We start from the raw sequence: 23,385 nt of genomic DNA on the forward strand, positions 1-23,385 counted from the left end.
ACGGGGGCTGGGGAGGGGGTCAGCCCTGGGCTCCGGCCCTGCCCGCCTACCGGCTCCCGCTCAGCACCCGGGTGGCCACACGCCGCAGCCCGGAGTGAGCCACTTAGGTGAGGGGTACGGGCGGGGCGGGAGGGCGATTTCCCTACTGGCCCCTAGGGTCGCTTTTAATCCACTTAAACTGGATTCAGTCTACACCCCAGCCACTGCTGGTGCCAGCAGACCCTTGCGGCGCTTGTCATGGAGGGGACGGCGCCCCCTCTGCTGGCCCCCTTCCCCTGCGCCCAGGCGTTCGAGGTGAGGGACTGGGGTGAGGCAGGGGGCAAGGGGGACGGCTTCCCCACTCCCAAGGGGACCTGGGGCGACTCATAGCCTCTCTGAGTCTTGTTTTCTGTTGCCAATCAGGGACAAGGGGCCTGTCGGCCGGCAGGCCCATTAGATTCGGCAGATCCATTAGATTCGGGAGAGAGGGCGGCAGGAAGTCACATCTGTGTGTGGTGTGTGAGTGTGTAGCCCCGCCGGCCGCTGGGTCAGGGGCCTGGAGCGTGTGCGGGTCTGTGCGCGTCGTCGGGAGCATGACCACGTGCAGGGGGCTTGCTCAGCGTGGCTGGACGGACAGCCGCGCTCCACGACTCTTCACGAGGGACCCTCGCGTGCTCCCCGCCCCCCGCCCCACCCTCCACAGCGGGAGTCCCCGGGGAGCTCAGAGGGAGGTTTCCTCCCGTCCCTGCCCTGGCTGGCCACCTGCTGGCCCACCTGCCCCTGTCTGGGTCCTCGGGGCTCGTGCCGAGCCTGCCCCCACCCTCAGTGCAGCTGTACCCTCTGAGCCCCGCTGGCGCCTCCAGCTCGCCCCCGGCTCACCCAAGTCAGCAGCCTGGCACCAGGTCTGGGAACTGAGCCAGAGCCGTAACCGGACGGATGCTTGTGTGCACAGCCAGGCCCTGGGGCCCTCCCTGCACCACCACCCCCCCCCCCACAGTGGGCTGGGCGACGCGCCCCCGTGGCTTCAGTTTCCCCATTTGTTACGTGGCGCTGGGGAGCCCCGGGGACTGACCCAGCAGGCACTCCTCTGTTCCTGGACCACAGGCTGGGGACAGGGGGACAGCAGTGACTCCTGGGAGGACACATCCCAACTGACAGGAACGGGAGGTCCCGCCTGAGACACGTGGACTGGGCAGGTGTGAAGCCCAGGAGACCCAGGGGGGCCTGCCTTCTCCACGGGCAGAGCGGGGCCCCGAGGGAGCACGCCCAGCAGGGCCCCCTCCAACCCTCTCTCTGGTCCCCACCCTGGGGTCGCAGCCCTAAGGCCAGGCCAGGGTGGGGCAGGGAGAGAGCCATCCCTCCGTGACTGCAGAGACCCTGCTGACAGGGCCCGGGGCTGCTCTCAACTTCCCTCAGAGGCTACTAAGCCCACCTGCACACCTTGCCCCCCCTCCTCCCAGAGTCAGAGCTGGGGTGGACTGGGGATGCTGAGGGACGCCGGTCCCCTCCAGGAGCTAGCAGCCTGCCCAGCCTGTGCCATGCCGTCCAAGGGGGCAGGGAGCAGGCCCACGGGCCTGGTGGAAGAGGGCAGTCCTCCAAGCTCAGGAGAAGCCGAGGCGGGCTGCATGCAGGAGGCAGCGTTTCCGCTGGGCCTTAGATGCCTGGAAGGGTGGAGGAGGAGGAAGGGCACTGCAGGCGGCTCAGAGGGAGGCAGGGAGCCGCCCACAGTGAGCAGCGGCTCTGAGCCCACCTGTGGCACTTTGCTTCTGCTCTCTTTCCAGGACTCTGCGAGGCAGGTGCCACCACACCCCGACCTTACAGAGGAGGAAACTGAGGCCCAGAGAGGACTGGGCACTGGCCCATGGCCCAAGGATGCAGGAGCCAGGATTCCAGCTTGGGAAGATCCGGCTCTGAGGCCCAAGCACTCACGTGGCCCGTGGCCCCTTCCACGCTGGGCTGGTGCCCTAAGGGCCGGGGGTGGTGAACGTGGTACTAAGTCCAGTTTCATCATCTGTAAAGTAAGGGGTGACTGGACAGTCCCCGAGGGCCTGCAGGACCAGAGAAGGCCTCGGAAGCCACGCTGGGGCCACGCTCTTCAGCCGGGGAGTGCAGAGCCTGCTCAGAGACCCAGGGCCCGGGAAAGGGTCTTCGAGCGGAGAGTGGCCACTGCCTGAGGCCCGGCGGTGCAGTTGGGAGAAGAGGACGCGATGTTGGGGGCGCAGAGGAAGGGACGGGCCCGCGTGAACGCACCCACACGCACGTGCGCACGCCAGGCCCACAGCCTGGTGCACCGCACACCCTGCCCGCGGCACAGGGGCCGCAGAGCTGCCGGGCTGGGGCCGGGCTCCTGGGGGAGGCTGGGGAGCCCCACGCCCAGGCGGCCCAGGCTCCGCGGTGCCAGTCCTCCGTGGGTGGCACCAGCGCGGGCACCCTGCCCTGCCCTCCGCGCCCCAGCCTGGGCGGAGGGACCTACCTCAGGAGGCTCTCCAGGCCCTGTTTGCTAGAATTCCTTCTCAGGAGCGCAGAGCTGCTCATGGTGCGGCCGCCCGCCTGGCCGGCGACCTGGCCTGACCCCAGCCCTGGGGGACGGGACGGGACGCTGCGGCTGCTTCTTCAAAGGCTCCTGCCTGCGGCCCTCTGCGGCTGCCCTGCCCCCTCCACTCCCCCTGCCACTGGGACCCTCTCCCCCCTCTCTCTCTCCTTCCCCCTTTCCCTCCTTCTTGCTCTGTCTCTCCCTCTGGCTGGCTGGCTGGTCTCTGGCTCTGACACCCCCTCCCCTGCCTCCTCTCTGTGTCTGTTGGTCTGTGACCCTCCGCCTGTCTGTCCTGGCCCCTCTGGCCCCTGGGGGTCCCCTGGGCCAGCTCCCCACTGGCTGCCCCCGGGCTGTCCGAGTGCCCCTCTGTCCCTGTCTCTGCGGCCCCTCTCCCGCTCCAGGACGCCTAGCAGCTGCTTCCCGTTGGTTCCCCCCAGCCCCCTCCCCCGCCCCCCTCGGTCTTCTCCACCTCCACCTCCCCCTCCTTCTGAGACTAGTAAAAATGTCAGAGAGAAAACCCTCGCAGCCCAGCAGCCTGGGGGCTTAGCAGGACCTCAGAGGCCTGTGATGGGCAGGCGGTAGCCTCCCTCCCTCCTCCTCTCCCGCCTCCCCCCTCCCCTGCCCTGGCCACCTTGGCGGCCGCTCCCTGCCTTGCAGGCTCCTCCCTCCTGCATCCCATCTCCATCGCTCACTGGTGCCTGGTCCCCCACATCTGCTTCCCCATCCCTGCCCGCCTCTCCCCTTGCCCAGCCCTGGCCTAGCTGCCCTCTGGCCCTCTCCACGGCCCTGCCCAGCCCAGCCCGGGGCCCGTGCTCCTTCCTCCGTTGCCCCCGGCCTCCCTGGTCCCACACTCAGCCCCTCTCTCCTCTCTTTTCCCTCTGGTGTCTCTCTGTCTCTATCTCTGTCTCCCTCCTTCCCTCCCCCTCCCTTCCTCTCCCCTCCCTTCCTCTTCTCCCTCCTCCCCCTCCCTCCTCTCCCCTCCCTCCCGTTCTCCATTTTCCCTTTGTTTCTTTCCAGCCCTCTGCTCCTGTTATCACCTCACGGGGGAGGCCGGGGCACCCCAGGAATCCTGTCTGCTCCCCAGTGGGGAGGCTGCTGCCCTCCCCCGTCCCCTGCCAGATGGCACTGGAAGGTCGGAGCAGCGACACCCCGCAAGGCAGAGGCCAACACAGCCTCTCCCGTCGGGATGGGAGAGCCATGCTCCCCAGAAGTGGCCAGTGGCACGAGGTCGGTGCGGTGGCCTGGCCAGCGGCCCCCCTTGCCCCCGGGCTCTGGCCAAGGCCCCAGGAGGAGCAGCCCAGCCCACTGTTTCTCCGGTTGGGCTGAGTCGCCGTGACTCACTGGAGCGCACGCGAGGCGAGTGGCCGGACCAGGGAGGGACCAGACTCGGGCTCGCTCGCTGGGACTCGCCGGGACTCGCCGAGGGCCAGCTCCGGGCCGAGCCGTCTCACATCCAGGAGCTCGCCAGGCTCGCCAACGCCCACGATCACCCTGACAGGCAGACGCCACCGTACCTGTGTCCCAGATGGGGAAACCGAGGCTCAGACTAGTACCCGAGGTCGGAGAGCAGGGGCCCGGCACAGCCGGGACCAAGCCCATCTGCCGACAGCTGGCCACCACAGCACTGGGCCGGCCACCTCCCTCCACCCCACGGCCGCACGCAGAGCAATGGCCCTCTTGCTTCCCCAGCTAGTCTGCCCTCTGGCTGTGCCAGGCGGTCAGGGCCAGAGAGCACCTGCAGATGTGTGAGTGGACAAAGGGTCAGGTTAGGCTCAGACCGGCAAGCAGGTGGACACGTGGGTGAATCCCTGGGTGTTGGAGGGGGCAGCGGCGTCAGAAGAATTCCACGTGGCCCATCAGTCCCAGTGGCTCAGGTGGTGGCTGTCTGGTGAAGACTTTGTGGGGGTCGGGACGTCCGGCTCAGACGCCCCCCCCCATGTAACAGGCCAGTGTCCCGTGGCCCACAGCCTGCCCCTCCCCCCGCACAACCCAGAGAAGCCAGAGAATGTGGGGTGTGCCGCAGAGAACAGCTGTGCCCACTGCCCATCCCCAGCCTCTAGCCGGAGCGGCGGAGACCTCAGGACTCTGGTGGGAGGAGGGAGGGCGACGGAGCCAGGCCTCGAGCTGAGCCAGATCACCCAGGGAAAGTAAGCGTGTGTTTCCCTTCCATCTCAACCTGCCCGTTTCCTCCTGCCTCCTGCTCTTACTGCTGGAATCCCAGTCACAGACAGCCAGGCGTGAAATGTGCCAAAGTATATTTTGGTTCAAAAGAAGGAAAAATATTTCCACAGGGTAGAGGGCTGCCTTGGGGTGACAGGAGTTTCCTGTCACTAGAACTTAAATAGCGTTGCACGGTTATTTATCAGACTGATGGGTGGGAGGTAGCAAGAAAAGATCTTTAAATGCAGTGGTCAGGACTCAGTTTCCCAATTAGGGCATGTCCCAACACGAACAATAGGGCAGAGTATTTGATGTCAACTGTACCATTATTTGTCCATCCATCCATCCATCCATCCATTTATCCACCATCCACCTATCCTCTATCCATCCTCCATCCATCCATCCTCCACCCATCATCTATTGATCCATCCTCTATCCATCGTCCATCCGTCCATCCTCCGTAAGTCCATCCATCCATCCATCCACCCATCCATCCATCCTCCATCCATCATCAGTCCATCCTCCATCTGTCCATCCATCCTCTATCCATCCATCCATCCATGCTCTCCATCTGTCCTCTCTATACAGCTATCTGTTTTTCCTTGTATCATCTATGAATCCATCAATTTCTCAATATATCTATCCATTCAATTGTCCACGTAAGCAATATATACTTCCATCAATTCATTCAATCCATTCAATGCGTATATACTCATGTCCATCCCTATTTCTCTACATTTCTTCATTGAGCAAGTGTCCACCCACCCGCCCACTCATCTATCCCTCCATTCATCCATCCATGTACATACCCATCCATCCATCCATTTATTTAAATGCCTTAATACGTGTAAAACATGTAAAACACTTAAAAGAAGCATTTAGCTAGTCATCCACCTATCCTGAATATCTACTCGATATGTTGATTACTATTATCTATGTATTCATCAATTTGTATATCTATCTGCCCCTATATGCAACAGGTGAACAATTTGTTCATTCTTTAATACATTCTTCTCTCTCTCCAAATATTCTACTGTCCTCACATTTATCTAAATATTTTACTATTTATCCTTCCCATTCATAGATCCATTCGTATATCTGCCTATTCATCCATCCATACGTCTAACCATCTTGCCACCTAGCAAGTCAGACATCCAATTGTACATGAATACGTATATGTTTGTCCTGCCATATACATAGTTGTCCATTATTTTGCCCATAAGGCCATCCAAATGAGTTAATATCTAAAACAGTAGTTGGAACACAGTAAATTGCCAATAAATGTTAGTTACTGCCATTTTCATTCATCCACATCTCATCCAAACAACCACCTGGTCATTCATCTCTAAATTTACCTTTATATATTTTTCCACTTATCCATATATTTTTCGACAAACTTATTGAATGCCGACTGTATTCACTTTTTAGGTGCTGGAGTTGTTTAGAATTAGCAAAGTTCCTGTTCTCACAAAATGACATTTAGTGGGAATAAAAAATAAATAAACAAGGAAATATATATTGCAATGTATCGGATGGTGGTAAATGCTATAGAGGATGGAATTCAGGGTAAGAGGATAGGGCGTTATGGAGGGGGGTGATATTTTATATATGAGAGTCAAAGAAAGCCTCATGGGGAGGAATAAGCCTTTCCTTACTTGTAAAGAGAATTGAGTAGAGTAGCTCCATACATGGATGGAAGAAAGTGTTCTAGGAAAAGAGAACAGTGAGTGAAAAATCCCTGATTTAGGTCTGACTCTTCACCAATTTATCCCTTCAATAGTTCATCCAGCACCAAGCCCTACATCTATTTACTCAGTATCTGTCTTCCTATTCTTCTGTCTCTTTCTATATTTGCCTATCTGTTCATCTAAAACTCTACCCAGTATCCAATTACATCTCTATTCATCTGTCCAGTCGTTTATCTGTAACATTACATTCATTTACCCATCCACCAATTCATAATTCCACTCCGTGTGTCCATACACCAATTCATCCATCCATCTATCCATCTACCCGTTCATTCATTCACGCATCCATCCACCCATTCATCCACCCATCATTCATCTATCCATCCATCTATCCATCCATTCACTCATCTACCCATATATCCACCCATTTATCCACCCATCATCCATCTGTTCATTCACTCAAGCTCCATCTATCCAACTATTCATTCATCCATCCATCCACCCATCCATCCATCCACCCACTACATATCCATCCATCCATCCACCCATCCACCTATCCAACCACCCATCCCCCCATCTATTCACCCATTATCCATCCATCCATCCATCCATTCACTCATCCATCCATCCATCCAACCACCAATCCATCCATCTATCCATCCATCCATCCATCCAACCATTCACTCGTCCATCCATCTGTCCACTCATCTACCCATCCATCCACCCATAATTCTCCATCCACCCATCCCTTCATTCATCCACCCATCCATCCATCAATCCATCCATCCACCCATTACACATCCATCCATCCATCTACCCATCCATCCATCCATCCACCCATCTATCTACCCATTATCCATCCATCCACCCATCCATCCACTCATCCATTCACTCATCCATCCAACCACCAATCCATCCATCCGTCCATCAACCCATCCACCCATCAACCCATCCACCAATCAATTCACACGTTATCTATCCAAACATCCCTCCATTCATACATTTATCAATCCATTCATTTACTCATCCATGCATACATCACCCATCCATCTATCCGTCCATCTGCCCATTATACATCCATCCATCCATTCACCTATCCATCCACCCATCCATTTACCCAAAATTCATCTATCCAATCACCGGTCCATCCACCCAAACATCCATCCACCCATCCATCCATCCATCCACCCATCCATCCACTCATCCATTCACTCATCCATCCAACCACCAATCCATCCATCCGTCCATCAACCCATCCACCCATCAACCCATCCACCAATCAATTCACACGTTATCTATCCAAACATCCCTCCATTCATACATTTATCAATCCATTCATTTACTCATCCATGCATACATCACCCATCCATCTATCCGTCCATCTGCCCATTATACATCCATCCATCCATTCACCTATCCATCCACCCATCCATTTACCCAAAATTCATCTATCCAATCACTGGTCCATCCACCCAAACATCCATCCACCCATCCATCCATCCAACCATTCACTCATCCATTCATCTACCCATTCAGCCATCCACTCATCCACCCCTCATCCATCCATCCATCCATCATCCATATATTCACCCGTCCATCCACACATTCATTCATCCATCCATTCACCTATCTTCTCATCCATCCACCCATCATCTATCCATCCAACCATCCCTTCATTCTGTCCCCATTATTCTACCCAACATTCATCTATACACTCATCCACCCACCCATCCATTCACCCGTTCATTCACTCATCCATCCATCCATCCATCTGTCCATCCATCCTTCCATCCATCCATTCATTCATCCAACCATCTACCCATCATCCATCTATTCACCCACCCTTCATCCTTCCATCCATTAATTCACTCATCCATCTACCCATCTACCTATCCATCCGTCCATCATCCATCCACCCATCCACCAGCCTATATCCATTCATCCACCCATCCATCTACCCACCACTCATCTGTCCCATCACCCATCCATCCATCCATCCATCCATTCACTCATCCATCCACCTATCCATCCATCCACTCATCTATCCACCCACCTATTCATCCATTTGCCCACCATGCATCCATCCATCCATCCCTCCATCTACTCATCCATCCACCCATCTGTTCACACATCCACCCACCCACCCATGCATCCATCTTCCCACCATTCATTCATCCATCCATCTACCCATCCATTCACTCACCCATTCACTCACCCATCCATCCCTCCATCCATTCACTCATTCATCCATTTACTCATCCATCAATCCCTCCATCCATCCATCTACCTATCCATCCACGCTTCATCCTTCCATCCATCCACTCATCCATTCATCCATCCATCTACCTATCCCTCTACCCTTCATCCTTCCATGCATCTATTCCCTCTTCCATCTATCCATCCATTCACTCATCCATCCACCCACTCATCCATCCACCCATCCATCTACTAATTTATCTACCCAATCACTCATCAATTCAGCCATTATTAGTCTGTCCAACCATCCATTCATCCATCCACCCATCCATTCACCCATCTATCCAACCATCCATCCGTCCACCCATTCATCCACCCATCTGTCCCTCTACCCATCATCCATCCATCTACTCACTCATCAATCCACCCATCCATCCATCCCTCCATCCACCTATTATCCATCCATTCATCCATCCATCATCCAGTTGTTCCTGCTTCCTACCTTTCTTCATCTACCTTTTCTTTCATTCACACTTTTCTCTCTTGTCGAGCCTTTTGTTTTCCTTTTTTCTTTCTTCTGTGACTAAGACATGGCTCATAAGCTTGTGGCTGAAGAACATAAGAGAGCATACCCTCTCCCCAGTAGGCTGAGTACCACAATAGAGCTTAAATAGAGGCTGGAGAGGGAGGAATCTGCCCTCTTGTTCGGATGTTCTCAACACACACACACACACACACACACACACGAGTCCACGCTTATAGAGTTGTATCCCAACGAAAGGTGCATTAAGCAGTGAGAGCCCATGGGGGGTGGGGTGCAGAAGAGGGGTCAGGGCTGGTGGTTTCAGTGGCTCCTGGGTGACTCCAAGTAGAGCGGTGTTTCTGAGTACTCATCTGTCTTATATGTGCCTAGGTCCAGCAAAGGGAGAGGAGCCAGGGTGGTGTAGTGGTGGGTATAGAGATGAAGCTGGGATTTGGGGAAGGGATGGGACGAGGAGAAAGGCTGACGGCTTCTTTCCAGATTCCTCTAGAATCGACTAGCTAGGTGCATCTGTCCCATGCCCCATTTATCTTTCGAAGGGAGGCAACTGAGAGAGGAGGAGAGGGTGAGCTGGCAACCTTGGGACCTCAGAAGGGAAACCATCAACAAAGCAGTTTCCTCTCCCTAGGGATGAGGGGGTACAGACACCTTCAGAGTGAGGGGCTTGTGCTTTTCCCCGGGAGCAGGAAGGAGCAGCATCTGAGATGCCACCTGCCAGACATAGAGCAGGGCAGTGAGCCTCTGGTCCTCACCAACAGCTCCTGGGGTAGTGGGGAAGCCGAGGCTGTACCCACCACTACTACCTCCCAGTTACTGTCACCCCCACCCTCTGCCGGCTGTCCCTGCTGACCTCTGCAAACGCCCACCCCCAGAGCTGGCCCTGCTCCAGGCTCTGAGGCCAGAGCCCCGAGGCCCTCCCACTCCTACGGGGTGAGGTGGACTCAGTTCCTAGGTCCCCAGACAGCCCCTCCCTGCCAGCCAGTGAGACCAGACAGTGCTCCCCCTGCTAACCCACCAACTCCCACCTTCCCGGCTTGGAGGCAGTTAGCTGATAGGGTTTGGACAGACTGGCCTGACCCCAGGAAAGGGCCGGGGCTTTCCTCTCCTGCCACCGACACCGCCCACCCCACCCCCACCCCCCTTATCTGCCTGTGTCTGGCACTGCAGGGCTGTGCTGGCTGGGCAGTGTTAGGAGGCCTGATTTTCTCAATCCTCTTATCTCCTATAAACTCCACACCAACACAGGCCCCAGCCCCCTCCCTTCAGGCTCATGGGTATGGGGGAAGGGGCAGGGGCTGGGCTGGCTTCCCAACCCTGGGCCTGGATTCCCGTTTGGCCGAGCATCCCCTGGCCCTGCACCCCCAGCCTGTGCTTTCCCCTCTAAGTCCCAATTCATCAGCAGCAGGAGGGTCTGACTCTGTCTGCCTCGGTTGCACTCAGGGTTTGGGGAGTTTTGGGGACTGCCCTCACTGGCTGTCTTATGGCCCAGGGCCCCCCTAGAAAGAGGATCCCCAGATGCAAAGGACTCAGGGCTGGGGCCTGAGAGAGAAGCTGAGGGCTCCTTTCCAGGTGGCTCTGGAGAGGACCAGCTCATTATGGCCAAGCCAAGTCCCCTTTCTGCTTTGGAGGAGGTCCCTAGGGGAGTCTTCTGAGCTGTGCCCTATTCGGGGTGGCCCTCGTCTTCATGGAAACCTCAGGGACCAGCAGTGGTGGGGTTATTGAGCACCTACGAGGGGCAGCCCAGACACCCCTGGGTCACCCTGAGTCCTAGCCGGGTCGCAGGGGGCCTGGGCTCCCCAAGGAGCTGCTGCAGGGAAGCCGCGTTAGGAAACACATTCTAGCAGCAGGTTCAGTCCTTAAGCCTCAGCTTCTGCCCCTGGAAAGGGAGGCCCTAGCACCTGCCTCACTGGCTGTACAGTGAGAACCTTGGCTTGCGGAGCTTGGCGAGGCTGGCGTGGCTGAGTGAGTGCTGAGTACTACGACTCTGACCGTGTACACGGGGAAACTGAGGCCTCAGGGGCGAGTCGCCCCAGAAAGTACTAGGCCAGGTGCAGCAGCCGGTGCCGTGTGCCCTGGGGCTCTGTGCCCATCCGCCTCCTACCGCCTGCACCTGGAACTCAGAGCCCAGGAGAGCAAAGGCAACACCCACGGGCCCACCCCTGCCAACTCCAGGACCAGCGGGTGCTCCAGCCGCCAGGGCCCTCACCTTCCCCCCTGAGGCCTGGCCCATTGCTCTGGCCTCTGAGGGACGCTGAGGCCGAGGCAGGCGGGGGAGGGGGGGTCGCAGAGGGAGGGCAGCAATGCCCAAACCCACAGTGCCACCCTGGGGGGCCCGCCCATTCTGGCCCGGAGACCCTCCTGGCTCTGCCCCGGTGGCTCTGGGGTTGTTTATGAGGAGAGAACTGGGGACCAGGAAGGGGGTGGGCATGCAGGGAAGGGTTTCCGGCTTCCCAGATCAGCAGGGTGGGCCGTGCAGCGACTTCCCCCAGTGTGTGTCAAGGTCCTCTCCCTCTTCCCCACCCAAGGAGGGAATGGGAAGTGTCCAGATGGAGGCGGGAGGTGGGCGCAGGAGGAAGGCATCCATCATCTGGGCTGAGCTAGGCCTCCCCCCATCCTGGGAAATTTCCAGGTGCCCGAGACCCCTGACGTGGGGCAGAGGAGACCAGGTCCACCCGGGGGTCCCAAGGCCTGACCCAGCTCTGACTGCTGCCTCTGGGTCTGGGCCCTGAGCAGGTCTGGGGAAGGAGCCCCAGCGTGCGGCCCCCAATCCCTCCACCCCATCAGCCCGCTGCCGGGGCCGGGGCCTCATGCCGCCCAGCTCCACCATCCTCCTGAGTGGCCTTTGGCACTGCCCGCTCCTCCAGGGCCGTGTGCCCAGCTGTACCAGGTGGTGCCGGTCCTGCGGAGAGGGCAAGCGGGCGGGAGGGCCACCAGGTACTTGGCTGAGTGGGGGGTTCCCACCCGTGGGTTTCTGCCCCTCACATGCCACAGGCTCCTCCCACCCCCAGCTCCCTCAGGGGGACCGAGGCATGCAAGGCCTCCCAGCTGGCTCAGCCCCTCCCTCCAGCCGCCAGCTGCCCGCAGCCCCGTGGGGACCTGTGGCCTCTCTCCTGAAGACCCTGCAGCCCAGAGGGCAAGGCCGAGAGGGTCTGCAGGGACAGGTGGCCGGGAAAGGGACCTGCCCAGGGTGGCCCTGCAAATTGTCCCCACCCTGCCTGCCCCCTTAGCTCAGCACACAGAGGAGTGACTGAGGCAGCGACAGGCAGCGACTGGGGCAGGGAGACACCTGCTCCCCCCATCCCGCCCCAGTCAGGGTCATCCAGGGCCAGAGCAGCCCAGCCTACCCGGGGCGGGTGCTGGAGAGGACAGACCATGCTCCATGCCGGCCCCCACCGCGGGCAGTGGCAGATGCGAAGGGAGCGTGGGGTAGCGACCACCCCGGGGGAGGGGAGGGAAGCCTGCAGAGGGGGTGGGGCGGCCAGGTAGGTTGAGGAAGGGCCTGGGCAAAGTCTGCGATGATAACCGGCACCTTCCAGAGCTGGGACAAGCTGGGAAGGCCAGGTGGCGGGAGAGGTGAGGTCAGGGTGGCCAGGGCAGGCTGCAGTGGCCGCCCTGGGGCACGGATTTTCACCGCTCCATGGTGAGTGGTTCCACCCATGGGAAGACGTGGCCTGATGGCTTTTCAGAGAAAGAGCACATGGCAGGGGCAGGGGCCTGGAGACCACCCTGTCATCCGGGCCAACCAGGGAAGGGCTGGGCTGCGGCAGGGGGAGGCCCAGGGGGCTGACAAGCCTATCTCCCGGCGGCAGCAGGAGTCCTGCCTGGGTGCAGACAGGGGAAGGGCCCAGCGTGGTTCCGTCTGGCCTTGGGGAGGATTGGGGTGCACATGGGGTCCCCGAGGGGTCTGGGGCAGTCTGAGGGGATGACCCAAGTTGGCCAGTTGGAGGGGCACGGCCTGCCCTGGATCCACAGACCTGAAAGCCCCCATGGGCAGCACATGGGGGGCAGGGGGGCAGGGGGGCAGGTCTCACCTGCTCGGCTCCGACCCCAGCAGACCCTGGCTGTCCTGGGGGCCCCTGGGTGGGGCTTCCCAGCCTCAGTCCCCTGCCTAGGCGTCGGGGACTTTCTCCCTCACCCTGGACAGGAAAATCCCCGCTTCCCTTAGTCACCTTGTGAAACGAGAACCCCACCCACCCTGGGTCTCAGTTTCACTCTGAAATGTCAGCGTCACACCCACCCCCGTGGGGGTGATGTCGCTGGGGTGCCCAGGCTCCAGGGGCCGGGGGGTGCATCCAGCCGGTTCTCCAACCGAGCCCCCGATGGACCCCGCACAGGTGCGGCCCGAGGCCCTGGGACAGGCACCAGCGAGCCGCCGGGACCTGGGCTGGCGGCCGTGGCCTCCACCGCCGCCTCCCTCTCCTTGGCATGCACGACAGCTGGGAAGGGGGTCAAGGAGGGGGCCAAGGAGGGGGCAGGCCCTGCCAGGCCGCTCAAGCCGTGCCCTTCTATGGGCATGAGGTGGCCGGAGGCGCCCAGGGCCGGACAGCGCTGACGTGCGGAGCCGTTTCTGAGCGGGGACACAGCTGTTCCCCAGTCACCTGCTGTGTGTGGAGCGACCTGCCTCCCTAGAAGAACGGGGCTGTCTCTTCAGGGCACAGAGCCTGGGCCATGCCCCCCTCCCCTCCTTGGTGGCAAGCGAGCAATGGGTCCCTGCTAGCATGCCCTTCCCCCACAACAACAGCCCCTCGCCGGATCCCAGCTGCCCAGCCTCTCCACTCCCCCAGGGCTCGGCCCCCTGAAGCCCCCGCACCAGGTCCCCGTGGTATTCAGCATGGAGAAGACAATCTTCCTCCACATACACACACGCACACACACACGCCCTGCACACACACACACGCACACAACGCACACACGCACACACGCCCTGCACACACACACACGCACACGCACGCACGCACACACACGCACACGCCCTGCACACACACACACGTGCACACACGCACACGCACACGCCCTGCACACACACACGCGCACACACACACACGCCCTGCACACACGCGCACACACGCACACACGCCCTGCACACACACACGCGCACACACACACACGCCCTGCACACACGCGCACACACGCACACACGCCCTGCACACACACGCACACACACGCCCCGCACACACACGCCCTGCACACACACGCACACACACGCGCACACACGCACACACACACACGCGCACGCACACACACGCCCTGCACACACACACGCACACACACGCCCTGCACACATTTCTGTCCTCTCATTGTCAACAGAAGCAGCATCGCAGAATCAGGCAGAAGAGCTGGGCTTGGATCCACTTTGCAAGTCAACCCTGAGGCTGTGGGGAGCCCTGCCTTCGGGGGCTCAGCGGGGGTCCTAGTGGGACCCCCTCCCCTCCCTTCTGCTCCCTTCTCCCCCTCCGCCAGCAGCAGCTCTGGGGCAAGTGGGGGCCGGCCCTGGGCGGCTCCAGCCCCGTGCTGTGGCTGTACGCGTCTCACGTCCCCCCCCCGGAGCCCCTGCTCCTTCCCTTCGGCTCGCAGGGGCAGAAGCCGCAGCCCCTGCCCCCTTCCTCCTGGGCTGGTGGTCTCTCTCCACACAGCTCCCACCCCTGACTGTCAGAACACGTGTCCCTCCCGAAGCCCTGACCACTCCCATCTCTCTGGCACCTGCCCCCTGGGGCAGTCGGACCCCCACGGTGTGGCTCAGCGTGGATGCCTGTCCTCAGCAGCCCTCCCCCAGCCAGGGACCCTCCTCCTCTGCCCCTGCCCAGGCCCGGGTGGGGGTGGGGGCCGCGGGGAGTGCTCCATGGAGCACAGCTGCCTCCTGAGGGAGCCTGGGTCACATCGCTCCTCTGCCTAGCTCTGGCTGCGGCCACACGGCTGGGCCTTCTTGCTGGCAAGCCGCACAGCCTCGGCTTGTGTCCCCTCACATCCCACCGCCGACCAACGGCGCCTGCCTGGCACTCAGAACCTGCGGCAACCTCGGCCTCCAACAGCACCGGGAGGGGGCAGCCTGGGGGAGGGGGCCCGGCCAGGCCTCCAGCACAGGCTTTGAGGATCCCGAGGCCGAGCCTCCCTCTCCGCCAGGCTTCCTGGCCTGGGGCCCTCCCCACCTCCTGCCCACACGGCTTCGGCACTGCCTGCCCACGGCCTGGTTTCTTCCCCAGGTGTCCAGGCCGCATCCTGGACCAGTACCAGGCGTCCGGGCTTCCTGGTCCTGGGTCAGCATCCCACTGGCTGGTGGGGAACCTGGACTCTCCCAGTGAGGCCCAGCTGCAGAGGCAGACAGAAGAGGCGTCTACCTGCCCTGGGTGAGATGGGGTCCCCTGCAGCCTGTGTGCCTCCCCTGAGCCCCAAGGGTGCCATCGACCTCCGAGTTAAGCATCGCCCCCTCCCCCCTCCCCCCCCCCCCCCCCACCAACAACGAGTACATGCCAAGGTTTCTTGGGACCACAGCGCTCACGCGGCCCGGCCCGGGCCTTACCCTGTGCCTTCCTCCACCAGCAGCTCCTCGGAGCCAGGGTGGCTGGGAGCTTCCGCCATGGCCATGGGCTGGGGCTGGCGTCCGGCTGGTCCCTGCTGGTCCCTGCTGTGCGTGTGTGCTGAAGCTCTCAGCGCTTCCTGGGGCGGCTGCCCCGGAGCCTCCCCTCACCCCCAGCCGGGTTTCACTTCCCCCTTCTGGCGGCAGGTTGAGGTTTGGAGCATATCGGAGCTTGGGTTGGGGTGTTGTTTTTTAATCTGTTGCTGCAAGAGGAGAGAAAAAAAAAAAAAAACAGCCATCAGGAAACGTTAAGCAAGTTGCAGGGGCCTGGAGGGCAGAGAGGGACCGGGTGGAGGCAGACGTGGGTGCAGGGGTGCAGGGGCTGGGACTCCCTGGGTGGCCTGGTGGCCCCAAGCACAGGGCGCCGTCCTGGTCCCCGAGCCTCCACGTTAGGCATGGTGACCTCTCTGGAGGGAGATGCTCTGGATATGTGCCCAGAGCTCGGACACTTACCCCAGAGCCTCGGGCCATCGCCTGGCTCACCCCTCACTTGTCTGTGCTCTCCAGGCGATTTCTGGGGCCCAGCATGAGCTGCCCTGTCTGCAGGCCCCACGTCTTCTCTTGCCGTTTTCTTTACTTTCCTGAACTGTTGGGGTCCCCAGTCTCTTTGCTGCCCCTGGACTCTGCCACCTCCTGCGCTCAGGGGGCTCGGAACTGGCCCTCACCTGCCAAGAATTCACCAGACCCCGGGGCCCTCCAAAGCATGCCCTCTCTCCCCTCTGTCCATCTCCACCCTCGAAGGCCCAGAAACAACTGATCCCTCCTGTTAAGGGCTGAACTGTGTCCGCCAAATTCATAGGTTCGAGTCCTAATGGCCAGCATCTCAGAATGGGACTTTATTTGGAAATAGGGTCATTGCAGATATAATCAGTTAGGATGAGGTCGTTAGGGTGGGTCCTCATCCAACATGACTGGCGTCCTTATAAAAAGGGGAAATTTGCAGGCAGACTTGCCCACCAGGAGACGCCATGTGAAGACGAAAGCGAGATGGGGGTGGTGCGTCTACAAACCAAAGGTCCCCAGGAAATCACCAGAGGCTGGGGTAGGGGCCCAGAACAGGTTCTCCCTCAGAGCTCAGGAGGAGCTCCCGTGGCACCTCCAAGACTGGGAGACGTTGGAACCGCCCCATCCGACACTTCCTGGGGCCTAAGAGTGGGAGACACCCCGTTCTCCACACGTGGGAGGTGGGAGTGCATGGCGGCCATGCCCGAGGATGCTCTGGGGATCTGGGGGCCCACAGGGTGCTGTGGGCCCCCAGATGCAGCGCCCTCCATGGTCATCCAGGCCTCCCCCCCTTGCCCTCATCTCCCGTCTTGCCATCTGGCCCCCGTCCCCCTCCCCTCTCAAGCTCCAGCTCCTGCTCTGAGACTCTGCTCTCCCCAGCACTCAGCTCCTCTCCAGATCCCAGGGCCTCTTCCCATCCCTCCAGCCTCTGCGCCCCCACTGATCCCATTTTTGTGTGTGTATCTAGAAGCTCTCTCACCTTCAAACAAAAGCGCCCTGGACCCGCCCTTCTCACTCCTCCCTCCAAGGTCAACAAGACGCGTTCCTGGGGACCCAGTGTCCAGGTTTGGGGGCCTTTGTGCCCTGCTGGCAGATTAAGCAGAGCCGGACTTCCTCGGAAGAACTAAGAGTCCACCCAAGAAGCAGACACGCCATCATCTGTTCCATTGGCATCGTTCACTCAAACTAGAGGGGTTGTTGGGAGGGCAGAGACCCCTTGTAGTCCCCCCTCTCACTCCCAAGCCCGGTGCAGTGTCCAGCGACACAGTGAATGACCGAGGCAAACAACGAGCTAGTCCGAAGCCCGGACGCAACAGGCTCTGCAGGAGGGTGGGGTGGGCGCCAGGCAGGCTTCTGGCCCCGGAGATGCTGAGCCCAGACCCCAAGGAGGTCTGGGCGAGGCAGATGGGGGCAGAGAGACACGGGACGCACTGACTCTGCCTTGCCTGTGGGACATCAAGGAGGAACGTCCAGGGGCGGCTGGGTCCATGGACCAGGTGGCCTCCAAGGCCCAGGTGGGATGGGTCCCCAGGGAGACCAGTGTCAGGACCACACGCTCAAGTGACAAAGTGACACTGGGTGACTAGATGCTGGGGAGGGGATGGGAGAAGTGGTCAGTCTGGTCTATCTGGAGCGCTGAGGGCACAAGTCCGCCAGCACGGGTCTGAGGCCGGCTGCCAGTGGGAGGAGGGCATGTCGCCGAGGGTCGGAAGGCGGCCTTCCAGGGCCGAGGGGTGGCAGAGACCACAGGAGCACCGTTTAGGAGCCCACTGGGGGCTCCGTGGGTTGGAGGGGGGACAGTGGGAGAAGCAGGATGGATGAGGAGAAGGGCGTCTTGATCCAGGAGAGAAATGTTGGGGCTGAAGACAACAGGGTGGGGGGTGCGGCTGGAGAGAGAGGGGGCCTGGGAGGTCTATGAGCTGAATTGTGGCCCCTAAAATTTCACATGTTCCCGTCCTGACCCCCAGGACCCGTGGGCTTATTACAAAATGAGGTCTTTTCAGATGATCAGGTTACACGAGGTCACCAGGGTGGGGCCCTAGTCCCATAGGACTGGGGTCCTTATAGGAAGACGAGGTCAGGACACAGACACGGGACACAGGGAGAAGCCGGCTGTCTACACGCCGAGGAGAGAGGCCTCGGGAGGAAACGGCCCTGCCCACACCTGGATCTGGGATTCCAGCCTCCAGGACTGGGGACAGTGAATGCTGCTGTTGGAGCCGCCCTGGCTGTGGTGCTGTTTTATGGGTGCCCCGGACACTGATACAGGGATGTGCTAGTCAGGGAAGGAAGAAGCTGCTGTAACAAACAATCCTACACCTCGGGGGCTTAGCACCAGCCCAGTCCAGGCCAAGGTGGGCGGGAAGGTGGTCCACATTCGTTCTGTGACCCCAGGCTTCTCCCTCCGAGGACCTCAGAGTCCCAGCTGGCAGGGGAGGGGCGGGGAGACCATGAGGGAGGCTGGGGGGGTGGATCTATGGCCTCATCTGTCCTCAAAGTGTGTGCCCAGTAGGAAAAGGTGGGCAGTGTGGTGGGCAGCCAGCCAGCTCCTGCCACCACGAGGTACAGAGGCCAGGGAGCGAGAAGATGGGGTGCCCAGCTGTGCTAGGGGTCCAGCCAGGGGTGCCATCATTAAGCACAGGTACAAAGCAGAAGAAGGTCAGGGGCACGAGAGGATGTGGACGTGGACGCCCGGGGCTGAGGTGCTGTGGAAACCCAAGCAGAGGTGGCCAGGGCCGTTTGTGTGGGTGTGGGCAGAGAGCAGAGACGCGGGGAGGGAGATGGTCAGCGGGTCCGCAGGCTGCAGGCATGCCCAGGGTCTCCCGCTGGGGCTTGACCCTCATTCCTGCGCTAGGGCTTCCCAGGCCGGTCCGCCAGTGCGCGTGGGCACACGTGCTGTGTGTGTGCCCTGGGGAGGAACTGCAGGCTTTGCTGGTGCAGCTCCCTCCACGCTCCCCATCAGGCAAGCTGGGTCCTGGAGCCGGAGGTGCCTGGGGACAGACAGGGACAGGGCAGGGAGTCTGCGGGGTGGGCGGGGGACAGACAGGCCGGAGGGAGGCCCGGGAGGACGATGGCAGGCAGACAGGAGTGGCTGTGCTGAGCAGGTTCACTGAGACCAGGTAAGGTGAGAGTCCGGGGCGGCAGGTGGGTTACAGGAGCCACCGGGGACGGGGGACAGCGGAAGAGACGGGGGAGCAGATAAAGGTGTCTGTGCACACACGCGTGTCACCTGATGGGGTCTGGGGGTCAGGCAGAGGGGCGCGGCTGAGACCCCCCGCACGGGCCGGGTCTCCCTGGAAGGGGGCAGCTGCGGTGAGCCTGGAATTGCCAGAAATTCCCCAGGGAGTCAGGGAGTGGGCTCCGGAAGCAGGAGAAACCATGAGGAGGGGGCCCAGGTGGAGGGTCCACGATGACCCCCGTGGGCACAGCAGGGAGCAGCTGTCCAGAAGGTCTTCCTACGGGCACACACCCCCCCCCCACCAAGGACGACAGAGGATGAAAACTGGGAGTCCAGCAAGGACTTTGGTGATGGGGGTGGTCAGGAGGTAGGGTCAGATGTGAGAGGAGCCCTGGGACCCAGTGTGGACAGTGGGCATGCAAACTCCTGCCCCACCTGAGGGCTACCTGCCCTCTACACAGGGTTACCATGGCCTGGACCATGTGCCAGGCTCTCGGGGCTGAGGGCTCACAGAAGGCTTCTTTGAGGAGGTGTGGAGGGGGCAGCCGAGGGAGAGCCCAGGAGACGCTTCCAGAACTGGCGTCGAGGCGGGTGTGGCATGGCAGAGAGGTTGGGGGCAGCTGGAGGACTCCCAGAAGGGGCCAGAGCTCCTTCCTCACCTGTCCATCCTGTGAGCCGGGTATACTCACATGCACACCCATTTTGTTGTCAGGTAAACCGAGGTCCAGCTGCTGTGAGGAGGAGGGTGACAGGGAGGCCTGTGGCTTGCTGGTTAAGGGGCAGGGGGAGCAGGTCTGGGCCTGGATGGAGCTGGTGCTTGGGGACCAAAGGGGACAGGTGTGGACAGGTGATCACGGGCGAAGCTGGAGAGAGGGTGAGGCACCATGAAGCCCTGCCGGTGGATGCTCACGGAGAAGCTCTGTGTCCTCCAGGCCACGCTGGCTTCCCCCTGGCCAGGTGGGGGTACAGGTGAAGGGGGAGGGGAGGCCTGTCCCACAGGTGCAGGAAACCCAGGGGGACCGCAACCCATACTAGTCCTTACTGCTCCACCCACTTCCAAGTGGACCCTCGGCTCCGCCCAACCCCCCCGAGGCTGGCACCGCCCACCCTGCCCCGTCTGTCTGGCCCACTGCACTCACCCAACCTGCTGAAGAAGGGCGTGTCCAGAGCCCTCCCGAGACCCCTGTCTGGGTCTCCCACGTCCATCAAGCCCACTGCCCTGTCATCAGCCCACGGGCCCCGCCCGGTCTCCCGAGCTCTCTGGGCTCGTCTGCCCACATCTCCATCTTCAGAAGTCTGGGCCTAAGAGTGTTCTCGTTTAGGGGCTTCCCTGGTGGCGCAGTGGTTGAGAATCCGCCTGCCAATGCAGGGGACACGGGTTCGAGCCCTGGTCCAGGAAAATCCATCATGCCGTGGAGCAACTAAGCCCGTGCGCCACAACTACTGAGCCTGCGCTGTAGAGCCCGCGAGCCACAACTACTGAGCCCGTGCGCCACAACTACTGAAGTCCGCGCGCCTAGAGCCCGTGCTCTGCAACACGAGAAGCCCACGCACCGCATTGAAGAGTAGCCCCCGCTCGAAACAACTAGAGAAAGCCCGCGCGCAGCAACAAAGACCCAATGCAGCCAAAATGTAATTAATTTTTTTTAAAAAGTGTTCTTGTTTTGACGTTTAAAGAAAAGTTTAATCTGGGGAAATGATTTCAAACTGACAGAAAAGTTTCAAGATTAACGCAAAGAGCATCTTTAACTTCGTCACTTGCTGTCGCTGCCTCTCACTCTCTCCCCTCCTCTACTCCTAAGGCCCTCGTGGCCTGTTTTCTGAAACTGGAGCCGCCCTCTCCCCTGACCACAGTGCCGACACCAACCTCAGTCTAGCAGACATGAAACACCACCGTCATCTCACCGGCCAGTCTATGTCTTGTGACCGGCTCCCCTCGGTGACTTTGTTTTCTGTTTGTTCTGCCCACTTTCTTTCTGGCTCACCGAGAGGGTGCAGGCCCTTATGCACCGGCTGTCTCTGTGGTCAGCCATTCCTCCCAGAGACCTGGTCCCTTCCTGGAGGACAGTGTAGGGACCAAGGCCCGGGGGCCCAGGCGCACTCGCAGGGGCAGGCCAGGGAGAGAGCTGAGGGCACAATCCCGCATACGCCCCGCACCACGCAGGAGCATGCCCGCCAGCGTCGCCTGCCACCGCAGTCCAGCCAAGCCACATGCCCCGGGGCTTCCTGTGTCTGCGTTCCCTCCCTGACCTCCAGCATCACCCACAGAGCGGGCCGTGTCCCCTGCACCTTTGCTGCCCTCCTTCTGCTGCCCTGCGTCCAGCTCGCGCCCTCCAGGGGTTGCTGTCTCGCTCCGTCCTTTGTCAGGGACGTCGCCCAGTACTCACGTCTGAGGACGCCCAGACCCCATCTCCAGCCCGGACCCCTGCACCCAGCTGTTTGTGCCTGGGAACTGCCACGTTCCCCAGCCCCCCAAAATCTCAGCCCAAAGCCAGCCCCTCATCTGCCCCAGGCTCCTGCCCTGGAGAACAGCCCTCCGCCCTCTCCCCTTCAGCACAGGCCTGGGTGCCCCTTCTCCCTCGTCCACCAAGTCCCGGGGGCTCCGCCTCTCGAATCTCTCTCCATCCACCACCGCCTTCCACCCACCCCAGGAGGTGACAGTGGCCCCTCTCCCCTCTCCCACCTCCAGCCTCCACCGTTCTCCACCCTGCAGAGCTCTTTCTAGAAGGTGCTGGACTATGCACTTGCCCAGAATTGCCCCATTCAGCCCCACGTCCACACGGCTGCAGGGACTCCGAGGTCACCCAGCAAGGGCAGTGGCAGAGGGGCGCAGAGGGGCGTGGAGCCAGGCCGAGCGGCACTGGCCAGGTGTTTCCGCCTTGGTTTGCTTTGCACGGCCCTCTTTCACTTCACTCATTCATTGGAAAATGGAACAAGCACCCGTAAGTCCACTGTTCTGCCCAAGAATTACAACATCATCTCCCAAACCTACTTCTGCTTCCGTGTTTCCACCCCACCTGTCCCCGGCTTGGCCCCCACCCCGGGGGATCACTGGAGTTCTGTGTTTGACATTCCCTTGCCTTTTGCAAAGAAGACCATTTTCCACATCTGACCGAGTTGGGTCCTGCCTGTGGGAACCGCATCCCTGGGATCCCTGCACCCGCCATGGCCCTGGGCATAGATTCGCGCTCCCTTTCCCGGCGCAGCTGCCCCGTTCACTTTGCCGGGTCCGAGGCAGGTACCGCCTCTATCACTGGCAGCTCTCACTGCCAAAACCCACTCGCTCCTTGAATTCACTGCCTGCCCTGCCTGCTCTGGACTCCGCACGGGCTGAGCCTCAGCCAGGAACGTCGAGGGGTCCCCTCTACCCTGCATCCGTGAGCGGGAAAGGCAGCCAAGGCACCAGGCCTGGGCCCGAGGGCCTGACGAGCCCAGCCAGGGCCTGTGGGGAGCTGCTCGAAGGATGGAGCTGACCCCTGGGCTGCCGCTGGGCCGGGGAACAGTACACTGGCCAAGGCCGGCGGGGCAGGCTGACGTCTGTCCCTTGAGGCTCAAGGCTCCGGCCCCGGCACATCAATCGCTGGGGCCTCTGGAGGGCAAGGGCAGGGTGGACAGCCACTCCATCAGGGGCGGCAGCCTGGCCTCCTCGGGCTCCCCACCAAAGATCTGAGCGCAGGACCTTGGCGGGCCACGGCATCATCCCTCACAGGGGAGGCTGACGGCGGCCTTGCTGTGACATTTGTGTCTGGGCCTGTCGGGCACATCGTTCCTTGATGTGTGGCGTGGGCCAGGGCGGGGGGCCGTGCAGAAGGGAGAAGCTAGCCCTCTCACTGGGCCCGGTGTCAGGCCAACTGGGCCTGTCATCAGTCTCCAGTGGGAGCACGGACCCTACCCGGCGTGCCCCTGCCCCATGCGCTCAAGACTCCCCAGAGGGCCAGCTGATCCAGGACTGCCCCGCGTGCCCCCTGGTGGCGGGGGCGGGGGGTCTGGGGAGGAGCAGCCTGGGAGGAAGGGGCTGCCCACAGAGCACGG

General features: G+C 60.8%; 1 protein-coding gene across 2 annotated transcripts in view; it reads right to left on the bottom strand.

Annotated features, from left to right (window-relative positions):
* Window positions 1-15,765, bottom strand: part of LSP1 (lymphocyte specific protein 1) — a 36,762-nt gene extending 20,997 nt beyond the window's left edge. The window contains exon 1 of one of the 2 annotated variants that reach the window (XM_032639153.1): window positions 15,615-15,765. In XM_032639153.1, coding sequence (XP_032495044.1) covers window positions 15,615-15,679 — 65 coding nt within the window. In that variant the 5' untranslated portion in view covers window positions 15,680-15,765. Of the gene's footprint in view, window positions 1-2,452; window positions 2,602-15,614 lie in introns of those variants that run through there. The other variant, XM_032639154.1, reaches the window with a different exon arrangement.
* Window positions 15,766-23,385: the final 7,620 nt, after the last annotated feature.

The sequence above is a fragment of the Phocoena sinus genome, chromosome 8 (genome assembly GCF_008692025.1).
Source record: "Phocoena sinus isolate mPhoSin1 chromosome 8, mPhoSin1.pri, whole genome shotgun sequence".
Taxonomy (NCBI): Eukaryota; Metazoa; Chordata; class Mammalia; order Artiodactyla; family Phocoenidae; genus Phocoena; species Phocoena sinus.